The sequence below is a fragment of the Polypterus senegalus genome, chromosome 12, assembly GCF_016835505.1.
Source record: "Polypterus senegalus isolate Bchr_013 chromosome 12, ASM1683550v1, whole genome shotgun sequence".
Classification (NCBI taxonomy): Eukaryota; Metazoa; Chordata; class Cladistia; order Polypteriformes; family Polypteridae; genus Polypterus; species Polypterus senegalus.
In genome coordinates, this window is record NC_053165.1 from 58,271,336 (window position 1) to 58,296,255 (window position 24,920).

Here is a 24,920-nt window from a genome sequence, read left to right on the forward strand (position 1 = left end):
CACAGGGAAGTCCTACATAACAGGGAGTTCATCTCTCTGCAGTGCCCTCTTGCAGCACCCACTGACCCCAGCAGGGTAGTGCTGCCGGACTACAGTTCCCAGCATTACCTGCTGGTTCCTGAATGGGTGCCAATATTAACGGCCGCTGCCACCATGTGACTGGAGGAAATAAACACCCCCCAGAAATAGTCCTTCCCTGTCCTCCTCTTCTATCCTGGTTGGTGGATGGTGCTACACATACCGTATATCTGGTCAGGGCGCCTATCCATTCATCTGGGGCTGCCCACGCAGGTAAGGAACCATCTTCTGTACTGGCTGGGATGTCTGCCCATCCATTAGGGAAGACTTGTCCTGGTACAACATCTTTGCCTCTGTTTGTTGGGATGCCTTTCTGTCTACATGGGGCCTCCTGGCCGGGTAAGGTACCATCCCCGTCTCCTTGTTAGGATGCCTGCCCCTCCCATGTGCCACCTACAAGTCTCAAATGTTTGTTATGTCAGTATTTCACAAGATGATCTCAGGACTAAGTTTAAAACATGTTTGTAGTGAATGTTAAAAGTGTAATAAGAAGTATAAATACAGAACATTATAAATGTACCATTACAAATTATTGCCAATTAACCAGTAATCTGATGCTTCAACACTCTTTCAAAATATGTTATATTTAAAGACTGTGCTACTTTTACTATGTGGAAGGTAGGATCTTTATTAAAAGAAACCTACCCAAGTTTCCTAACCTTCCATTTATGTGTATGGTTAACCATGAAGATGCAGGCAGCATTGCCACACATTCACTCCTAGATGATCTGATGTAACACTGGGATAGGGACCATCGAATTACATTTTCAGGAAATGAATGGAGCATGTCCTTTATAAAGTTACTGTCAGCATCAATTTGTGCAAAGCATGATGTAATTGAGCTAACAACTGCAATTGCGACTAAGATTATCCAAATCATATCCGAGATCTGAATTGTAAAGAATGTCATCAGGCTTTCGCCCCACTAGATCATATGTTTTGGGAAAGCTCTACATTCATATCATAATGGGGGAAAAAAGAATCTTGCCTTATCTGTTGCTCAGTTTTAGATCTTTAATGGGACAACAGTCTCTCACAACAAAATTCTCTTGTGATATATTACATTCTACTGCTCACTTTTTGTTTTATTGTATTGAGTTGAAAGAATCTTAACCCATCTTCCATTCTTAAGTGGGATTCGTGAGTTTGTAACGTTAATTGATCTGTATCCTATTCATATCAATGTGATGTATTAAGTTAATAAAGTTAAAAAACAAAAGTGATGGCTGTTTATAGTATATTCATTTCAACGTGAGTAACAGGGCAGGCTGCTCTGTTGCATTTGCAGTTGGAGTAACCTGCCACTAGCTGCCATTGACAGAAGATACACAACACAGTGGAGCCCGAACTGCAGGATTCATTTAGTGGAACATGTCACTAAGGTATAAGGGGTACTTGAGATGTAGGAGCACGTTCTTTAACTTACAGAATTTGGGAAAGTTAAATAAAGCAATGCTATTCAGTCCCTACGGTGTTAATAAGGTCATGAGTTCTATAACTTTTGCCAGCGTAATGTAGGGGAAAAGATTTGTACCATTTTGAATAGCGTATTTGAAATACTGCTATATTCTATATTTTTTATATAATAGTGTTTTTGTTTATTGCTTTGCAAATAATTTTGTGAACATGTTTTCTGTGAAAGGGATATATGAATTAAAGAAGGGCTCACTGTTGCTTGCATTTTTACATGTCTGATTGTGAAACACTGAGACTTTCATTCATTTGCATGTGTTCTTCTCAGCCCTTCTCCATGGTGGTTAAGTGTTGCAGCGTGTTATGAGTGCAAAGGTTTGTCTCTTCTGTGTGTATTTTGACTTTTAATACTATGTAGTTTTCACAGAATAATGTGAAAAACTCTGCATACGTTCATATTTGTATGATGATGTGTGTACAGCCTCTTTGCATGCAGTATATATTCATAGTTTCCCATGATCCCTGGCAGAAAACAGTGGTTTGTATTACACAATGCAAATTGTTACACTGAAGAGAAAATGATTGGCACCAAAAAGGGTAAGGATAAAGAGGACAAAGTCACATCCAGCTCCCAAGATTTATAATTATGAGGTATTGTAACTGACTAACGTATGTCTAGGGATTACACAGTAATTTATAATAAAAATAAATGGCTTTGTTCCCACCTGATGAAGCAGCACCCCTTAGGGACTGCTGTGTTTGTCATTATGTGACATTATTGGCCCATTGAGTGAGCTCTGTGGGAATTTTCAAGCTTCATTATGTGTAGGGCCAATACTCGATCAGCCGGAAACCATATTTGAAGGCAGATGAAACTGCTGCGGGCTTCCTAAACAGCTGTCAGCAGAATTTGGCTAGCTGACATGGCTAGAACAGATGGGACATTATTTGTATCCATTAATATGTGGCTTTGACTTGTACCATTTTACTTAAATAATGAAACACATACTGTCCAGTTCCTATGAATATCAAATGGGGGACAAAGTAAAATAGCAAATCTAGCTGTAATTCTTTCAGCACAGTGTTTCCATATTGCACGTTGTTGCTCATAGTAAATTCCAAGTGATATTTAATTTTCCACAATAGCACATTTAATACAGTTTGCTCCAACAGTCCTGCTCTTATTGTTTGTTTTTATAGAACTTCAGTAGATTTTTCTTATGCCAAATTGATATTTTCCTTTTATTGATAGTTGTCATATCAGAGGCTGTATTGGTGTTTGACTGCTTGCATTGTCTGTCTTGGACATCTTTTTTTTGGGAGCAATCACTTTTTAAGATAACTAGAAATTAGCTATGCCTTTTTAACAGACTAGTGACAGAGTCCAAGATTAAATTATTATAAATGATTTTTTGGCAGCAGATCAGTGAAGGCTTAAATGTTGTTAGAGAAAATGGTATCCGAGGTAACCCTGGAGTTGAGTGCCTGTGTATAAAAGGTCTAACTGGTGTTTATCAGCCAGTTTCATGGAACAACCTATCTGGTTATCATCGAATAGGCAACATCAGTGGAAGACATAGGATTCAGCGCTGGCCTACACCCCCTTCTCACGCTGTAGAGGCTTTTAATTCGTGCTCTTACGTATTCTTTATGTTCTGCGGGTAAACTGAGAACCCACTTGCTGTATGGTGGGTACATCTAATAAAGCAGTCACTTGTAGTGTGTTGCTGGCCATTTACATTTATATCAGTGAACCTGATTTTTGAAAATTTAAATAGCAAAATGATTAGAACTTATATATAATTAATTTAGTTATTTTCAAAATGAAGGGATGCTTGTGTCACTTTGCAGTGACACCATCTTTTGTGATTCTATGTTCTTGGGTGGGAAATTAGTATTTTTGTTTGAAGTAGAGTAATAATATGAGGCAAGATGCAGGTTGTTCTGAAAAATATTCAATTGACAGCAGAAATTTGTACAAGTTTGACTAACCTTTTCCTTGGAAACATATGTTCATATTTCCTCATAAACAGGAAGTGTTTTGTTATTTTATTGTGGTACCAATTTTATTTCAAGATTTAATTTAATTCAAAAGCTTCACCTCTGTATTTAGCTTCACTCTTCAGAAACATTGTCAATTTTGTAATTGTTCATGAGATATTTAATTCTAATGGAAACCAGTCCATACTTTTTAAAAATATTTCAAAATTTACTATAAGCAGTATTTAAAAACAGCCTATACCAGCACTGGATTCATTTCCATTTCTTTGATTGACTAGTTTTCCTCAATTTCCTTCTTTCTCATTTCACATTTTTTGTGCCTCTATAGAAGTGAAGCCCATTATTCAGAAAATGCACTGCTTGATTTACTTTTTTATTCCTCCACGCTTCACCTCAGCCATACTGTATCTCTTCATTGCTGTTTTCTTTGCCTTTGCTGCTTGCATGGTTTTCTGCCATGTCCCTTTGTTACCAGGATCAGCATTCCACCAGTACTTCTGCTAGTGCCATACTGAGACTTTTTCTGTAACATTTTTCTTAAAGGAACATTTAATCAGTAAGAAAAATCAAGCTTGGTGTTTCCAGTGTAACTTTTTTCATACTACGTAAAGACTAACTTGTCTAACTTATAGTGACTTGGATAAACTGCTCCAACTTGGTGACATGTCTGTGTTTTTGTGCATGACCTGTTCTAACATCTAATATAGGTTTGATTAGGGGATATGAGCCCGAAGTCAAAAATACATTGGTACACTTCGTGCAGATATAAACAATAATTTATCTCATAGGAGTTCAGTATTCTATCTAGGTTTTTCAAGAGTGGTCTCACGACCCTTTCCATATTGCTCCCACACAATCCAACAATAACTACTTCAAAAATCCTTTCCAATTTTGTAAACCTGTTTTTAATTTTATTTTTACCAATGGCTATTCCATAAATTTTAAGCCATTAATCATTTTATTTTTAATTTTCAATTACAAATTAATTTTGGATTTATTTTACAGTTAAAACTGGATCTCCTAGGAACTCTAAAGTCAGTTCACACAAAACCACTACAAACCTTAGCACTAGGATATTTTAATCTGACCCTTCCTCCGACCCTAAATTTCAGCCTCCATTTTGTCCATACATCTGCCCATTTTTTACACACATCTGCCCTAATTTTACTCAAAACCTACATCGATCCCCTCCTCCATCCAAAATATCTTATTCCCCAGTGGAGGCACCAATCCAATACCTTAACCTCAGGGCCCTCCCCCCTGGGGTTAGATTTAGAATAAAGGTAAGGGATAGACCATCCAATCTAAACCTAAACAAATAACAAAGACCCCTAGATAGCCCCACCTCTGAGTCTTAACATCAGGGCCTTATTCAAATTCAATATAAAAAAGTAAACGCGCCCCTAGACTCCAAATAAGCTCCATCCTCCATTTGCTTTCAAAAACCAGGGATGGCCCTCTTATACTATCTTAAAATTAGGGCCCTACCCCCCTGGGGTTAAGTTCAGAATTTGGGCTTGGGCTTGGGCTGGCTATCTAAACATAAAAGCAAAAAAAAAATTTTTTTAGAAAAAACAAAGACTAAACACTACAGTCCATAAGAATAGGGTTGTCCTCCAATCAAGGCTTATCAACCCAATGCCTATGCAAACCCAACAAAACGCAATACACATATCTATCATGTCCTGTAGGCAGCACATTAAACACTGCTGGCCATTTTATTCATCCAATAATTTACTAGTTCATGAGCCGATTCCGGGCCTAACCGATCTGGGTGATCCACCTCCCTATACAGTTTAAATCTAGGAGTGAGGATCGCCCTCGTCATATCACACCTCAGAAGCTGCTCATTAAACTGGAACAATTTTCTATTCATCACCGGATCTGCCGTGAGTGGAACCTGTGCCAAAAATATTTGGGCATATATAAAGATACTACGTAAGACCGGAAAGATCTTTGTCCACTGAATCTGCATTTTAGGCCCGGATGAGGCCTGCACTACATCCCAATATCCTGCCAGGATTACGAATCTCTTTACCCATAAAGTACTCGGACTTTTATTGAGATGTCGCAATAATGCTGACAATGTCATTTTATTGACACTGATCAGGTGTAAATTATTATGTATCCTGTCATGGAAATTTGGATTTCAAAACTGTAAGTTTTTTTTTTAGCCATTCTTTTTTGCATTAATGTTTTGCTGTGTTGCAACTCAAAGCAAATTAATCATATTTATTTGTAACATATATGAGTAACATACATATTTTATGTGCAACAACATGACTTTAAAGATGGATTGTGTATCTGAAAGTGTTGCCTGCGAGTTTTCTTTACCTGATAGTACATGCTTGACAACTCCATAAAGCCTGTTAGATTCTTGTTGGCCATTTTAAGACGAAATGCATATTTCTTCCACCACAAATACAGTTGTTGACTACACTGCTTGGTGGCTACCATTTGGCTGTTGCAAAAGAAACAGATAAAACACATTTTTCAAACAAAGCATTTAAAATGTACTTTTATGCCAAGTGAGAGATTCTGATGTTTTTGGACATGGGTCAGCAAGGTTCAGTTATTATTTAGCTTTTCTCCACAAAAACTAGACATATCTTAATGCAATAGTTCTGCTTTAAGGTTATTTAATGAATGTGATCACTGAATCTTGGTTATTCCTTAAAGAACCAGTTTAATACACATGAATACATTATTGTTAGGAGCAAAAATAAACTCATTCAACTGCAAAAATATACATTTTACATGCATCATGTACATTACTGCAGTGTAGGTCAGAAAGTTTAGGAATGCTTAGGAATGTAGAAATGAAGATGCGCCCAAGAAGAATCTGTAGAGGGATCTTGAAATTCTGAGCAGAACACTAACATTTAAAGAACAATCTGGACAAGAACAGACCATTCAGCCCAACAAACCTTGCCAAGTCCTTTCACTTTCAATCCCTATAAACAAAGAAGAGACATGTCATTATTTATTTTTGGCATTATAAAATCACACAGATTTTTATTTCATTCATTTATATTTTATTACCCTATTGCTAACTTTTGCTCAAAAAAGTAATGTGGTTGTATATTTGACTTTCTCCGATAATCTTAATGCCAAATTAATGCATCATTTGTTGAATATCCATAATTAGCATAATTAGGAAGATCTATTCAATTGCTGAGCAAGAAATACAAACTCAAACTGAAAATAAATTGTTAGTGATACAGTTTACCACAAAACTGATACATGAAAATGTAATAATTCACACAAAAGAAAACTAGTTAGGTTGCTGTTTTTATTACCATTTATGATGTTTCAATGCAGCGTTGAAATAGAGTCAAATGGACGGATGAGGGCTTACAATGTGCAGACTTGTGTTTTTGTGAATTAATGGTTGGTGTAGTTATCTGACCACTGGCAAAGTACAAGTAATTTTAGGGCACATGGTACGTAGGTGAAAGTGTGTTTTGCAGTACAGAAGGTTAAGGCAGCTGTTATCTCCTTCCACATGCTGCCTGCTGTGCTAAATACGATATGCAGTGGAACAGCAAACATTTTATGGAGCTTTGCTTAGCAGGAACCCTTTAGCTTTGGAGGCTGGGAGAACTCTTTGCCGGAGCTGCACCACCCTGGATGGCCTGTTTATATGCAGTAACAATCATGGAACCGCATATAAAGAGGCATCTTCAGATCTTGTTCTGAATTGTCATCTTGGATAAAACCAAACTATCTGCAAACAGCAGAGCTACACAAGCCTGTTCTAAACTCTTCCATTTTCTGTTTCTTGTTTCACTTTTTCCCAGACTCGCCACCTCAAGGCAACATGGGTAGAATTGATGTAATTATGCTTAGAAAAAGCATGGAGATGTGGAAAATCGAAGTGCTGAACATCACAATATTACCTTTTGCCTATTGATCTTTATTAATAAAAGGCAAAGCCCTCACTGACTGACTGACTCACTCACTCATCACTAATTCTCCAACTTCCCATGTAGGTAGAAGGCTGAAATTTGGCAGGCTCGTTGCTTACAGGTTACTTACAAAAGTTAAGCAGGTTTCATTTCGAAATTCTACGCGTAACAGTCATAACTGAATACTACTTACGTACATACTGTATATACGGCCATAGCCTGCAGCTCGGTCGCCGTGTGAGGCGGAGTTGCGTCCCCCATCACCATGCCTCCCACATAGTTGGCTGCCTGCCCATATAAGGCCATCCATCAGCAGCACTCCAAGCTGTGAGGAAACAGTAAAAAGGAGGCGTGTCAGACGTCCTGGTACATTTTCTGATGCAGCTAGATGGAAACAACTTCGTCACGCTGTCGCTAGATACTCGCAATAAAATCCACAAGTTAATAGACATGCTGTCACTACATACTCGCAGGCAAATCCACAACTTCATAGAGACGCTCCTGAAAATGAAACAATGCAAGAAAGCAGGAAAGAAAGAAAGCAAGGTAAAGAAACAGAAAGAATATCTTATTTATGAATGGCGCAAATATATTCACATGTACTTAACCTATATTACAACTATATACACATATAAATTAGACACCCAGACACACACAATCCCCACACGTTCCCCACTCCTTCATCTGAACTTTCTTTTAAAAGTTTATAATCACACAGCCTGGGAAGTCTGCAGTAAATCCAGCGACCAATCCTGATGTGCGCCGCGGACACGTTTAATTAATTTACATGTAAAGAAACGGTCTCACCGGCACAGCGACCGTTCCTTTATTGAAGAATGAAGTCCGTCTCACCTGGGTGACTCGCCCTTAGTGTCCATCCATGGCCGACGCCCGCTCCACAGCAGACAAGTAAAGCCGTCAGCTCCAAATATCCCTTTTAGGTTAGCAGGCACCCCTTCTACGTACACCCAAACGTCCTTATTACGGAGTCTTCCTTGCTTTATCGCTGGTTATGTTATTTTTAAAATGTTTCCTTTTCTTTTTCATAACTTCTTTAACACACTACTTCGCTGCAAAGCGCGGGTATTTTGCTATCTACACATATAAAAGGCAAAGCCCTCACTGACTCATCACTAATTCTCCCACTTTCCATATATGTGGGAAGCTGAAATTTTGCATGCTCATTTCTTGCAGTGTACTTATAAAAGTTAGGTATGTTTCATGTCCTATTACATCACCCAAGGGGGGGAAACGGGTGTACCCCCTAAACTGTATATATAGATGGGTAAACCCCTCCTTACTATTTCTGCTACTTCCAATTTTCCCATGCTCATCCTTTACACTGTACTTACAAATGTTAAGTATGTTTCATTTCGTGTTGTGCCCCGTAATGAACTTTTGAAAATAACGTCTTCTTTTTGGCAGTTCTCACCCTTACGCCATAAGGAAGTTTAGGAACTGAGCTATCCTTTTGGCGGTTTCATACCTTATTTCCATTAAAAGAGGATTTATTTCACACACAAGGGCCACCCCCTTCCTTTTTCCACACAGCCGCTGTCCACACACCTACCACGTGGTTGGCTCCGTGCCTATATACATTAACGACATCCCGTGCTCATGTGCTTCCTTACTCTCCTCAGCTGTTCGTGCTCACTGCTCCCTTCTTGTTTACTCCACCGCTTCAAGCCTGTTATTGTTTGCCTTGCTTCATGTCTGCCTGCTGGTGATTCCTGCCTTTTTGTTTACTCCACTGCTTTACTACGAAACTTACAACCACCAAAAATTTGTAATGGCACCAGGCTTTACATCGAATCTCTGCACAAGAACTCATTGAGGCAACTGTCTTCACTGAAACAGGCTCAGATACGAGGGCTCCTCGCATCCCTCTCATACCCTCTGACCTCCCATTCCAATTCAAACGCCTCCAATTTCCAGTAAGTGTCTGTTTCGCTATGACAATAAATGAGTCACGGGGCCAGACTCTAAAAAAGGTCGGCATTGACTTGGCACAAGATTGCTTCTCACATGGCCAACTGTACATTGCATGCTCAAGAGTAAGTTCAGCAGAGATTTTATAGCCTGAGGGCAGAACTGCAAGCGTTGTTTATGAAGAGATCATTACATCCTAAAAATGTGTTTTTCTCATACACAACATTTACAATCATACTCATCATTCTCAATACTAAAATAAGCCTACGACAATTACATTGACAATCACGTTACGTTATTTTTAAAATGCTATCTTTTTTTTCAGAACTTCTTTAACACACTAGTTCTCCACTGCGAAGTGTGGGTATTTTGCTAGTATCACATTAATATCAAATCTAAATGAAAATTCAATGTATTGCCTAGTGATGCCCATTGATATCTGGGAATTTTTCACAAGGAACTAGGAAAATTTGCTGTGGTTACAGTGGCCTTGTGTGTCCAGCTCAACATGTTGCCATCATAACCATCACCAGAATAAGCTCATCAAAAGTAAGATATGGACCAAATTATGTGCATGGATTAAACTATTATTCTCCAACTTAGTAGCATCTGTTTTTGTAAACAATATGTCATGTCACTTTATAAACCGTGGTGGGGTGCTGCAGCCCATCCCAGCTAGCATAGGGCACAAGACAGGAGCAAATCCTCGACTGGGTGCCAGTCCATTGCATGTAAGCATTATAAATTCTATATATATTGTTCTATTATTTCAGAGTCAGGAAGAGCTACCTTTTGTTGCCAGTACTATTCAAACATCCACCATGTCATCTCAGTTGTGAGAATCAGATCATAGATATGTGATACAGTACCTGCCAAATAATACAAAGAGAACACAACATGTGTTTCACCCTAATTGGGGCTCATCAGGTGTAAGCACCTTTGCTTTCCCTCATGGGGAACTTGGTTCAGGTTGTGATTCAGACCTATGAATGTAATACTCCGATCTTCATCCTGGCTAGGAAGTGAACCAGCTGCCATGGAGTAACATCAGAGGCTTTGCCTCAGGCCTGGCATCCAAGGTTTGCTCCCTGTAAGGGGAAGCAAATGTCCATACACCTGATGATCCCAGTTAGGGTGAAACATGTGTCACTTACTCTTTGTATTATTTGTGAGGTATTGTATCATATATACGTATATACATTAGGTATATATATATATATATATATATATATATATATATATATATATATATATATATATATATATAATGTGTGTATATCCTCTTTAATAAAACCCCTGTGTGAGTCCAGGTGTCCGTGTGTGTCTTCTGGTGAAGTGTGCATGTGCAGGGCGAGACCTTTTTGCGCTAATGCGATCTTTACTATCAGTTTTTTGAGACTTTCGAATTTTAGTACTTTCATAATCTCTAACCTGCTCTGCATGTGTATTGCCCCCAAAGTTTTTGAACCTCTTTACGACGTTCTACTTTGTTTTCTACTCTTTGTCTTTTATTTCCACCCCTGCTTGGACCCGTTAGGTTTTCAGTTCCACTTGGTCTGGCTTGATTGTAACTTTCCCTTTTTTTCCGAATTTGCACTTAGATTATTATTGTTCTTTTTTGAATTCTTTTCTCTCCAACGCTTTTGGATCTTTTTTCGACACGCTGCCCTTTCTTCTTCAATTAGTCGTTAACCTTTCATCTAGAACATATAAAATTATTGTCCAGAAAAGAACTACATCGAAGGAAACAAATAGACTGCACAGGAACTGTGTCTGACAATAGCATTCACACAAATAAGAGGTGAGTGGACCGTGGATGTGGTTAAATCTCTTTGCATAAAGTCTTGTCTCACTGAAACAGTCTTGTCTTGTCCCAGGAATTTTTTATATAATAGAGAGATATTCCACCAGAAGCTCATTTGTTCAATTATATGGAAATAATAATAATTATTATTCATTACATTTATATAGCTCTTTTCTCACTACTCAATGCGCTACCACACAGGGAGGACCTGGGTTACTGTGAGGTGGCAGTGCTAACACTGCACCACCTGCATGGAAGTCAGAAATTCTGTTAAAAGTAGTGGTGGTGGAAACTATACTGTTTGGCAATTTATATACATATGCAGCATTTCTAAGCTCTGCCTCTCTCTTATAAACAGTTCTCCAATGATTTGAGGCTGCACTGGGAAAGTGACCTTTCAATTACAATTTTAAATAAATAAAGTAAGTACTAAAATACTTAAGTATTTAAATAAATAAATAAGTACTCATTAAATTAAATCATTTAATCATTAAATCAACTAATTGTTGTACTACAGTATATACATATTTATCATAAATCATCTTACTACACACATAGCCATCTTGAACTGTGTTATCAAAATGTGGTACTTCGTTAGTATTAAGTATTAAGTTAGTAGTACTCCAGATATACCTTATACTCAGAATATTACTGAACAGGATAATATTGCCTAGTGTGATATATTACTACATTTCCCACTACATTAACTGAAAGAAAAATGGATTAATTCATCCAGTTTAGCACAATGGAATAAAAGTTGCCCAGTTCCATTTAAAATGTAAAAGAAATACATTTTCCATTAGAGGGACTGTTCAAAACTGCTTTAGAATTTGGTGAGAATTTATTAATGTTGTCGTTAAGGAGGCGTGCTGAGCCTCTGGTACATTTTAGTTGCCTCGTGTGTTGGAGTGCCAACTACATTCTGGGTCATTCCATTTCAAAGCTGTCCAGATGGGATAAGGATGATGTTGAAGGTAAATTTGATAGAAATTAAATGGCATTAATTGCATCTTTATTTCTTAAGCTTAGGATGAAGTATTGCAAATGAAAGTGTTCCATTAACAACATTTACAAAAATAAAAAAAAGTGGTGCAATCTAATATTCTAAACAAAGAGTATAATTGTTATTTAATTAATATCTGAGACAAATGAAACAGTTTAAATGTTCATAAATTCCCAGAAGATGCACTTACCAAAACATTGAAAAGCTCAGTGGACTAGGGTGGCAATGCATGGTTGGTGCTTCCTGCATATAGCATGTAGGTAGTCACACACTTACACACGTTAATGATGCACGCTAATCTTGCCAGTTGATTGTCTATAAACAGGTGAGGGTTCTCTTTTTTCTTTATCCCTGGATGCCATAGTTTTATTGAGATGGAACAGACTATGTCTTTGGAAAAGTAGAGCTCTGGAGAGATTTTAACATGCAGGCCACTGTCTGATACAGCAACCAAACTGGAAGTATGAGCGTAGCCTTATTTAATTATATTTGCTAATCCCTTTAGATTATTCAGTTTCTTTCAATGGGGAGCGCGTACAGAGGTTTTTCTAAGCATGCCTATTGACCTCATTAGCTGGGATGCAGCCTCAAATGACTGAGATTCTAAGTAACACTGCCTGAGGGTTAAATAAGCCTGATCTCAGTGTCACAGTTAGATGTGAGTATTGTTGCTGTTTATTTATTCTTGGACTCCTATTCGCCTTAAGGCTATTTTCATTCCTGGCATAAAAGTCCCTTGTAGTAGTTATTTACTGTTAAGCAACAGTAAACCTTCCTCTTTGTTCCTCCCACAAATGTAACTGTAGTTTATAACCTAAATTCTTTCTTGAGTTTTTTTGGCTGTGCTTTTAATGTAATTCACAGATACTGAGCATTCGTCAACTATCCTATGACAAACATATTTTTATAAATATATTTCAGGACTACAAGAAAAAGGCTTACCTGACACATGTTATGTGCATTCTGATGTCTTAATCATTTGTTGTATATCCAGCAGTGTCAAAATATTGTACCTATACTGACAGGAGGCACGCGGTAAATAAAGCACACCTCGGTAGATGAAATTTACATTTAAAAGTGTTGATCACATATAGTAGGGCTGGTAACACCAGAAGCAGACCTTCCTAATAGAACTTCGAGGCAATTGCAGTAAGTTTCATGGTAACAGCTGCGATTGGAAAAAAACTGCAACATGGAAATTCAACACCCTACACAAGCCCCACATGTTCCAGAAATTTGGCACATCAAGCAGTAGATTTCAAAAACTGCTGAGTTTTTTTCAGCAAAGTGAGAAGAGTTGTTCATTCCACCCTACCCATTAAATACGCTTCTAAAAGCAGAGAATCATTCAGTTGATTGTGGATAGAATAACATTGTTTGGAGATCACGGTACTGTGTTGGCCGATGGCCTATGCTGTAGACTTCCTACATCCCCCAGTTTGGTACTGTAACACCTTATAGTTCATAAAATAAAATATTAGAACTAATATCTCTTTCACTGTATAATCTTATCAAATGTTGACAGCATATTGTTTGAAAGTGTTATGATGATAAAGAATATTTTAACAGCAATTGCTTTTATGTTTGTTAGATGTGTATCGCAGAGCAATGAATGTCAGATTTAATTTCTTAAATTTATTTCTTGTTTTGTTTTGTTTTTTTTCCAACCCACAGGTGTCGAAAGCAAGTCCATTGCAGATAATCAGCAAAGGTTTTCCTCACTTCCAACCTACCTTCCTGTTACCTACCAAATCCAGAATGCAGACTCTTCATTCTTCCTGAAAGAGGCAGGCCAGGAGCTGATGAAAAATTCAAGTTTGCAGTCCCGGACAGAACCCTTTTTCATCCACTTGGCACAAAGTGTTCCAATTGTCAATTCTAGTTATAATAACATTTCAGTAGAAGCCTCTGTTCCTCTGGAGATGCTCCAGTCTTCCCAAAGACTTCTGGGGGACTCAAGTCAACTAACCTTTAACTGGAAAATCAGAGCTCATATTGTTGATGACAAGGTATACTTTGTCCGGCCCAGAGTTCAAATATTGTTTTACCTTGCTGGAAAGAGTTGGAGTAACAGTGATGTTCCTGACAAGCTACCATGCATTAATGTATATGCATTTCGAGAAACACAGGAGGTCAGAACAAGCTGTAGGCTGCAAGGCAATCCTGGATTGTGTGTCACTGAGCTAGAACTACTTACAGCTTGGTTTGGGCCACCCTTAGTGGTGCCTGGACGTAAAAAAACTGCAGAACAATGGGAAGGTACCAGTGTGCAGCTGTATTACACAGTCCAACCTTTGGATGGTACCAATGATTGTGCTATGGAGGATCCCCGCAAAGGCAATGCCATTCATCCTGGGCAAGATGAAACTATGCCCTCCATGCAAAGGATTGGCTCCGTCTATCTTTTTCATACCAAAGAAAGTCCCAAGTTTACAGAGCTGAGGCTGGATGAAAACATTTTGGTTCAAGTACCACCTAGTCCAGTCAGACAGGGAGATGTTGTTCGATTTGGTATTGGTGTAGGCAGCACAACAACTGTGGATCAGTTCACCATCAGGTAAGTGACATGAGCAATGTGAGTGTAGCAGAAGAGGCTTTTGACTTGTCAAGAAGTGTGCCTAATTAGAATGTGCTGCTGTACTGCCTGGCCAGAAGATGATAGTGTAAAGCTTGTTTTAGCTCCCAGCCAGACAGTATTGGCATAAACTGTAAGCTCTTAATGCCCGAGTCAAGTCAAAAGGTTTCTGAAGTATATTTGTTGAATTTCATGCTTGCATATTATGAGCTACAAAGCTCTGAATGGAATTCTTGCTCTGGAAACTAGAATGTTAATGGGATAAGGCTTTGTTCTTCTTATTTTCAGTTCTTTCCACTATAATAATATGCACTATATTGGTCCATTGACCTTGTTTCTTTTGTATAAAGTTGGCATGGAAAGGGTAAAGGAAGGTTTCCAAGGTAGTAGCTACCTATGCAAACTCACAGCATATTTATGGCACATCACTATATTTTTAAATTGCCCATCTAAGACTGTCTTCATCAGAACAAAGTTTAGATGAACTGCTGCATGTTCACAAAATGCTTGTTTCATTTTAGAGACCCTTTTGGTAATAAAATGCAGTATCTCAAGTGCTTTGGGTTTGAATACAATCCTATACACCTCAATCAGTAATATATAGTAATAAATAAAGTTTTCATATTTTTGTTTATCCCTTTATATTATGTGAATCTCTTTTGTGATGGTGTAAAAGTGTCAAGGAAAGCACTTTAACCTCTATGGTTATAGCTCAAATGCAAAGCAAGAATATCTCAACACTGGCCAAGGTTAGCTACCTCAAGTTTGTTAACTTACCAGGGGCTAGAAGCCGTTCTGCTCAGGAGGCGTCCCTGCTTTTAGAAGCCAAGGGCTAACCACTACCCCTAACAGTACAATACCTAAATGGGCACAGTTTGTCTTATTAGCAATCATTGGTCATTGCTAAATGTCTGTAAACGCATTACTCAAACTATTTTAATCATTAATTATGTTTATCTGACGGAGAAGCCAGGTGTAAATGCTAGATATGAAGACATACAATGTGAACGATTCAAACCGTGGTCACACAGCAAGTTTCATCTCGGGTGGCTGTGGCTTTGGTTTGCATTCTTTGCTTTCTTAAACCAGGCGTCATGCTTGGGAGTGAGGAGGCAGTCTATAGGTGGCAAAGTCAGACTGAGTTGTCTTCTCTTTGGCAGTTGTTTCTCTCTCTCTCTCATCCTAGTCTAGGCAGTTAACGATGTCTCTCTGGCGTTGTCCTGTTAAAATCCTTTGAAATTATAGGGTCTTGCTGACTGCCCCTTTTCACAATAAAACCCTGCCTTATCTAAAATATTGTAACTGTCAAAGTTTGGAACAACCGATCAGGTTGATTAAGTTACTTTTGTCTAGACACAAAACCTATTCATCTTAAAGTACCATGCCTCTATTTTAAATATTCTTATAGACATTAACTCACTGGTCACTTTATCAAAGCTTAAATATATACAGTATATTCTAATAAACAGTGATCCTCTGTAACAATGTGTACTCATTTTCCCAGAATTCCTGCCTATGTCTATTACACTTACACCTCAGAATGTTATCTACTTTCAAAATATGTCAGTCTTGGAAAACTACCTCATGAATATTAATGATTTAATGAGCTCATTGGTACCCGAGTGTACTTTCAGATACAGAATATTTTGTTTGCAGAATGTCAGTTTACGAGCTCTAAGACATAGTCTTGGTGACACACTTTAAGAACCATTATCTAAATAATTCTAAAATAATAACCCACTAAAGTAAAAGACACAAATTAAATATTACGAGTTGTATTTAGCATACTGTAAAAGCACAATTTTCCCACAGCAGTACAGAATCATGTTAATAGTTCTGGCATGTTGACTTCATGATGAGAAGTTGTGTAATCACAACATTTCAGCCCTTTTTAAAATTGGTGTTATTGGAGCAGAACAGAAATACTTTTATTAAGCACATGTTAGTTTTACTTGACTTGTAAGGATGTTACAGCAAAACACATTGAGAATATTCTGAAGCAAACATTTGGCTGCTGAGATCTGAAAAGAAATCCAGCCTGAGCTGAAACTTTCAAACTGATTTCTGGCACACTTTGCTTATGAATTATGGGGGCATCCTCCCAATTAAATACTTCACACAGTTTAAGAACCCACATATGGTGTATAGTGGCTGGTCTTCTTAAATGTAGGGCTTGGCAAGATAACCTTTCCAGAGTGCTGTCCAGTGGAGACTACTGTTGGTTTCTGTGTGACTTGGAGTAAACCTAATTTATGTTTCGAGTTTGACTGTACATGTTTCCAAACTATGAATAAATGCACACATTTTGCACATTTTTTTTTTATCCGTTAAACCTTTTTTATTGCCCTTGGCCGGCCAGTCTATGTAAATGTGCTGCAATGGTGACAACCTGCCCCAGTTTCTGTGGCAGGGCTGGGTTGGCTAGTTGGGGCTGTTCCCTACTGTGAGCTTGTGATTCTCTTTTTTCCTGAGGGATGTCATCTTACAGCTTAATGAGCACGAAATTCAAACAGCAGGAGTGCCTGTGAAACGCTAAGCTGTTTCAGCTTTAATTATTTTAGACCTCATGGCTCCATCAGAGTTACTCCCACATCAGCTTTTGTGGTTTTTATGAGTAACGGTGGCTCAGGTACCAGCTGTCACCTGCATTTTTAAGCGCTCTATTTAATTAGACAGAGCCTTTGGTTTCCCACTCTCAAAGGGTTTAAAGCAAGTCTCAAGTCTAAGGTTAGGCTCCTGTGAGGAGCGGCAGCCTTCCTTTGCAGTGTCTTCACGCTGTTTGGTGGCAAACAGCAGTTCTAATGATTTATGGTGCAGAGGGATTTTTAGCAGGATTATGTGACACAGAGCCCTTTGTGGATGTGATGTTATTCCACCGGATTCATCGATCTCAAATGCTGGCTGAGATGTGGCTTAAAGTCAATCAAGGCCTGCTGACAAGCCGCTTAAGGAAATGGATAATGCACATGTTGTTGTTTGGGCATGCAGATAAAAGAACTGCCGCGTTAGCTTTATAAAGCCCATCACGATCAATTGCTCTGGTTCCTGTAAGTAGCTCTAATCCTTGAACATACACCTTTAGTCCTCTGTGGTCACAGTCGTGAAGAGGGAGAAGCATGTGCTGAGGCGTTTGTTGCTATCCGTGCCCATCTGACTGCTGTGAAAGCAAGTGTACTGGTGACGTAGCTGTATTAGACAAAACGTTTTGGTTGTATTTTTCTTCCATACTAACATCTTATAAAGCCAAACCTGATAAAGAGCCCTTTCTTGAATACTGTTTTCTGCGCTCCTGATTTCCATCAAAATTTATGAACATGCAAGTAAATAAATGAATTGTGAAATGCAACAATAAATAATTGATAGTCATATGTGAACATAAATAAATGTGTCACAAAAAAATTCTTGTTGTTTATTTTGTATTAATTTATGCAGCACAAAATATGCTTTGAAAAAAAACCTTTCAGCTTTGATAAGGTGGGCTCTAGCGAGTGTTATTTTTTGATTGGTAAATCTTTGGCAGAGTGGGTATAAATCTTCAGCCATTATGTGCCACATTCACAGCAGACTCTCCTGAGAGGTTGATGAATTCAGGGCTTCTTGAGATGAAGTAGCTGCTTTGTGCAGCAACTTTGGGCAACTTTTTCTTGCATTTGTATCAGCCATAGATGCACACAACTTTGAGCATGCGCTTTGCTTGCCTTGGGAATCCTGTGGCCCTGAGTTATGCTCTAAATTAGCAATCAAAAAACAGCACTTGCTAGAGCCCACCCTCTCAGCATTGACAGTTGAAAGTTGTAGGTTGCATCTAGTGTCATTGAAATCAATCAATGATGTAAAAATAAGCAGCACAGTACACTGACACAATTACGTATCCAATGCGTACATAGCATTTTGTTATTTATTTATTGTCACATTACACAATAAGGTTGCCGGTTATAATGGAAGGAATGCTACTCCTTTGGGTCCTTGAGCAAAGCCCTTAACCTGCAATCCCTAAAGGGGCGCTGTACAAATAACTGACCCTGTGCTCAGACCCCAAACCTCTGAGTATCTCTGGAGAGTAAATTAGGGTATGCAAAAAATGACAAATTCCTAACACAAGAAATTGTATATGGCAAATAACGGATTAAATATCACAAAATAATGTTTTCTCTCTTCAAATATAGGACAGATCTTGATTAATTTTTTTGTAATGTTTAGAAAATTTAAACATTTCAGTAGACTCGATGTAATCTCCTTTTTGAGCTCTACAAACAGTGTTGTTACTTGTCCTGCATTTTAGATTTAACCTCGCCTTTTGGTGCTGTTGATTGACCTCATAGGATTCCGTTGTGCAGGCCTGAAAACTGACTGCGACAGTTACACACTCTTCTTCACAGATTTATTTTATGTATTCCAAGTCCTATTTAACATGTACAGAAGTATTAAGACAGTACTCTTTCTTTCCCGTCTGTAGTAAGATATGTGGTGACTTTGCAGTTGTAGAGCTGTGACTGATTTTTGTTTTTTGTTTATGTATTTATATGAAGCCATTAGATACTGAATGGAATTTGAAAATGTAATACAATTTTTACAAATAAACTAAGTTGTATTAATCCATTAAAGCAAATGATCATTTTTATTATGTAATTAATTAACTGAGGAAAAGCAGTGGATGAGTTAACATGATGTCTTTATGTTCAGAAAAAAAATCAAAGTTTATTCTACAAATACTGAAACAATTCAAAGATTAAAAAAAAACAACTTTACTTTGGCCATCCATTTCTTTGACACAAATTTAATCTTCAGTTACCACATTTGTGCACTTTCTAAAACCTGCTTTCTCAGATTGAAGGTGGGTAAATAATTGCAGAATGAACTTGAACAATCTAGTTCATTGTGTGAAACTGACCATTGTAATGCTTTATGGTCAGAATGTTTAGTTGTGACTGATTTCATTTAAAACATGGCAGGTATGAGAGCTATAACTAAGGGATATAGAAAAATAAATGTAACTCCAATTCTTACTGCATAACTGTTGGCTTCGGGTAAACTTAGGCAGATATTTTAGGTGCAGTTTGCCTTTAGCGTTTAAAATCTTGAATCATCTGCCTGCCGATGTTTAACAGGCTGTAGTGGTTTCCTTACATAATTAAGGTTTCAATACAACTTTTTGTCAATTCTTTTAAATAGTTGTAGGAATTGTTTAGTTTGTCAGTTATTTATTTCTCTCTCATTTTCCTTCTATTCTTCATATGCCATGGTATAACTGGAGTGGCTGTGTGATTACCAATGCAGGGCTTACTGTCAGACCTTAATGGTGTTCTGTGTGGTTGTCATTATTTACCTGTGACTTATTTTCTTTTGGCGTCTGGGGAAAAAAAAAACCTTTTGATGCTTTTTTACAAAAATGTGAACTATTAAAAATAATTCATAGATGTTAGATGGCATTCCCCCCTGGGTTGCAGTGGTGCCTCGGACTCCCACATGTGAGTTGGAGTTTGGCGCAGCCCTGTTGGGTTCCATGGGCACTGCCAGAGGGTGCTGAAGGAAATGCTGAGCCCTTTGTTGCAGCACTTCCACCAGAGAAGATCATGGGAAACCTGGAACACCTCCAGGTGTTCTGTAAAAGGAGAAGCTGCCAATACTCCAGGGGCCAGAGTTATGTGGAAGAGGACGAAGCTTGCTGGGTGGAGTGGAGTCAGAAAGAGAAAGAGAAAGCTGTGCTGTGTGCTTTGTTTATTGTGCTTGTGCATTGTGCTGAGCTGGTGGGAAACGAGGGAAAGCGTTTCCCATGGAAACAAAAAAAGTGTGTGCACGGAAGTTGTTTCCTGTGTCTGTCTTTGTCACATTTGGGGAGCTCTGCACCCCCTGCAGGTCACAATATATACACACCTACACACTCAAATATGCAATATAAAAGATTGTGTGAAAGTTGAGATTCAGCAAGCAGAAGTTAGCTTCCACTTTTCACTTCTGTATATTAAACTCATTTTTACGTTATCAGTTATGGTGAATGTGTGTGTGAATGGGTGAATGACTGTTGTGTTGTAAAGCGCCTAGGGGAGTTCTTGAACTCTAGTTAGGCGCTATATCAAATACAGGCCATTTACCATTTACCATTTACCTAGAGGGCCGCAGTGGCTACAGGTTTTCATTCCAGCCAGTGTCCTAATTAGAACTCAGTCCTTGCTAATAATGATATTTGGTATTTAACTCTATGCCTTGTTAGTCCTTTCATTCATCAAAGACAAATTTATGTTACTTTGTAGATCAGAGGTCTTCAGTTACAGTCCTGGAGGTCTGCTATGGCTGCAGCTTTTCACTTTAACCAATTTCTTAATTAGAACCCTTTTATTTACTACTAAAGCAATACGTTTTTTGAGTTTAAGTTTAGTTATCTAGCCTGTATCGATTCAGAACCCTTAATTGCCTAGTTTAGTTTATCAGAATTTCTCAGTGTAGTGAATGCAATCACAATTAGTTTGTCCTTCTCCATGTAAGATTTAGTTGTTGCCTGTTTTGTTAACTAGACATTAGTTAATAATGAAATGCATATAACCAGCTACTGTGTTTCATTTTAAACCTGTGCATATGCACCATGAAGAACCCTTAATTGCTTCTTCTTCTTTTTGTTAACCAGACATTAGTTAATAATGAAATGCATGCTCCTGTTTGCTCCTGTTAGAGGTTGCCACAACGGATCATCTTTGTTGTCTGCATATTGATTAGGCAAAATTTTACACCAGATGCCCTTCCTGACATAACCGTCCCCATTTTTCCGGGCTTGAGACCGGCATGAAGAAACACACTGGTTTGTGCATCTCCTGTGAAGTATATGTGTTAAAAAATATTTAGAAACAAATCAGTGGGGAATTGGACGGACCGTTATATTTAAATCTATTCTGGTCCACAAAATGCATGGGTAATGTGCTAAGAAAAGGAAACTCTATTGTGCAATTCAAATTTATTTTGGGTGAATAAAAGCGCTAACAAGCCAAATAGTTAAATACTACATTTCATTATCATCATGGACTGTCTTCTTAATAGGAAACTAATTGGGAAGGAAAACCTGCAGCCACTGCAGCCCTCCAAGAACCGTGATTGAAGACCTCTGGTCTAGCACGTACACCATGTCTGTCACCCTGTGCCACCCTATTACGCCTGTGTAACAGTGAAAAGACAGCTCTGGGATACTGGCTACTCAGAAGCAGAGGTTAAAAGCAAAAGCCACATCCGGCACTGACATAAAGGTAAAGGTTTAAATAGGCAGGAGTTTGGAATCATCCAGACATCCACTGTCTATTGTCAGTGTCCTTTTGCCTTTGTAACTTTTTACTGTTCCTTGTGCTGTTTGAGGACATGTAAGGCACCTGTTTCTTAAACTGCTGGCTCTGGTGTACTTAACCTCTCCGGCAGTTGTGCTCCTGAGCTTTCCGATTCTTGTTCTGTCCTGGGTAGATCCAGCTACCCCTCTTCTCTCAAGATATCAGTCGGCACCTTTGTATGAAATGTTCAGTTTCTTGGGCAGTTTGTCACATGGAATAAACTTCATTTCACAAAACAACAATCAGTGTGACATGTGATTATTAAGAAGACAGCTTGGTTTGAGCCATTTTGGAACACAGATTTAAACTTTTACAGTATTCTGCAATGCAAGGAAATGCATCTTACTTGCTTATTGAGCAGAACAACTGGTTTTGGGCATGCTAACACAATTAGAAAGGTTTCTCTAATACCTAGTTAGCATTTAAATGTGATTAATTAATGATAAGATGGGGTAATGGCTGCTGCAAATTGGACTTTGCAGCCATGTGTGAATAATAAATTAAAAATCAGTCATTTCAAGCAGTAATAGCTATTAGAGTAATTAGTAATGTCTTGTCTATCTTTTAAATCAATTTAGTGTAACCATGATAAAAAGTATCAATTTATATCAAAAACATGATAGTACTTTATAAAATAACTTAAAATAGATTTTTTATGGCCTAGGTCATTGAGGAGACTAGTTTGGATCTTGAATAGTTTTGCTAGATTTTCTTGCATTGAGTTTATTTGGGAGGTATAAGAGAGCAGGCTATGGACGGTGCCCCAGGGTACAGCAGGAGCATTGGCCCTGCTATAATAGGCCTGAACTGTCTTTTTATGTGGTTTTTTTTTTTACTGTTCTTTTTTTCAGAATTTAACCTTAATAAATGGTCTGCTGTGACCTTCAAAGTGCCTCAAACTATTTCGCTTCAAACTCTGATGGTCTAGAGTAATAATTATAACATTTTAGATGGTTTGAAAAATAAAGCACTTTTTCTCTGCCATTTTCAATCCAATAGAAATTGGTGACCATGATGTCTAATTGATCACCAAGTTTATGGGAGCAGAACTGTTGGTGAAATTAAATTCAAGCAGATATAAAATGGACACTAGGTGGTGCTCCTCTGCATCTTGGAGGAAAATAAAATAAAGTTAATGACAGGATGTTTCCCCTAAGAGAAGTGTACTTTATTACCAAGAACTGCATAGCCATCCCTGTGACGGAGCTCAGTAGGTGTTGGAAGCTCTGAGTTCACTGACACTTAGTGATCTTTATATTATTCCTAAAATGATCATGGCCTATTAGAAAATGATCTCTGCTGTCTGGGATAATTACTGTCTCTACGTTTGCTTATGACACTTAAATGTAAAAATGATGAATGTTTCAAATGACTGAAATGTTCAAAAATAGAACATTTTATGGTTTGTTTCAGCCTGGCTGTCTTGTATCTGCTGTTTCTCAACGCAAACAAAAGAGAAAAGCATTCATTACATTTTCCATCCATTTTCAGTCAAAACTTGTTCCATTACAGGATTGCAGAGTGGAGTAACTCCACTCCATTGCATTTACACATTCTTAGACAGTTTATGCTTATTATTTCACATAAGGTGTACATGTTGGGAGTGTGGCAGGTGACCAGAGGATTAGAAGATAGGATGCTTTGACATACATTATTATTATTTTGTTTATATTGTAATCAGTATTATAGAACACATGTGTGTAAATGAGAGGGAGGTCAGTGGAATGGTGAGGATGCAGGGAGTAGAGTTGGTGAAGGTGGATGAGTTTAAACACTTGTGATCAACAGTACAGAGTAATGGGGATTGTGGGAGAGAGGTGAAAAAGAGAGTGCAGGCAGGGTGGAATGGATGGAGAAGAGTGTCAGGAGTAATTTGTGACAGATGAGTATCAGCAAGAGTGAAAGGGAAGGTCTACAGGACAGTAGTGAGACCAGCTATGTTATATGGGTTTGGAGATGGTGGCACTGACCAGAAAGCTGGGTATATTGGGAGAAGGATAGAGTGGCCAGGGAAGAGGAAGAGGAAGGCCAAAGTGAAGGTTTATGGATGTGGTGAGAGAGGACATGCAGGTGAATGGTGTAACAGAACAAGATAAAGAGGACAGAAAGATATGGAAGAAGATGATCTGCTGTGGCGACCCCTAACTGGAGCAGCCGAAAGAAGAAGAAGCCCTTTTGCATTGACATAGATCTAGGGGTTGGGGGATTTACTCTGTTTTGATTGTTGATAAAAAATTTAAATGATAACTTTTGGACAGATTAAGCTCTGTGATGGAATGGCTCTCCGTCTACAGGTGACTTCTCGATTGTGCTTGATTCTCCTGCAACCCTGAACTAAATGATGAAGTTCAGTAATGACTGGATGAATTGACAGCATTTTTCCATGTGAACTGTTACATGTTTTACTACAAAGTAACTCTTTTGTGTGTGATTGTGTAAAGTGATGTATAGACAAATTCTTTTTTTGACTTTATATTTAGCAGCAGTTATTGTTGGGATCGGCTCCAGCTCATACAGTAGTATACATAAAATCTAATTGTATTAAAGATGGTCTTTCGATTTTCCTGTTCATAGGCCTATATGTAATTTATGGGAATTGAACTTGGGTCCCTGCACTTATAAGATGTGCAATATATTTGCTGTGCTCTACTACGCTCATTCTCCTCACATTTTTATGTTATTTTATGATTTAGATGTCGACTGTCTTTCAGAAAATAGATAAGAGGGTTTCAAGACTATACAGGCCTGTGTGTGCTTCATTGCCTTTGCTAGCCTCTCCTATTATTCTCACAGAGACCTGGGTTGTGTCACAATCCCCCAACACTTGAGATATTCTCTAAGACAGTGGATTATGTTTTTCATATCTTGGGAGCTATCAAGCAATTTGGAAAAAAAAGTATTG

The 24,920-nt window shown here is 38.2% G+C and overlaps 1 protein-coding gene across 2 annotated transcripts in view; it reads left to right on the plus strand.

Moving 5' to 3' along the window:
* si:dkey-215k6.1 (transmembrane protein 132C) overlaps window positions 1-24,920 on the plus strand; it is a 447,906-nt gene that overhangs the window by 155,617 nt on the left and 267,369 nt on the right. For both annotated transcript variants that reach the window (XM_039771576.1, XM_039771574.1), the window contains exon 2: window positions 13,811-14,693. In XM_039771576.1, coding sequence (XP_039627510.1) covers window positions 13,939-14,693 — 755 coding nt within the window. In that variant the 5' untranslated portion in view covers window positions 13,811-13,938. The remainder of the gene's footprint in view (window positions 1-13,810; window positions 14,694-24,920) is intronic.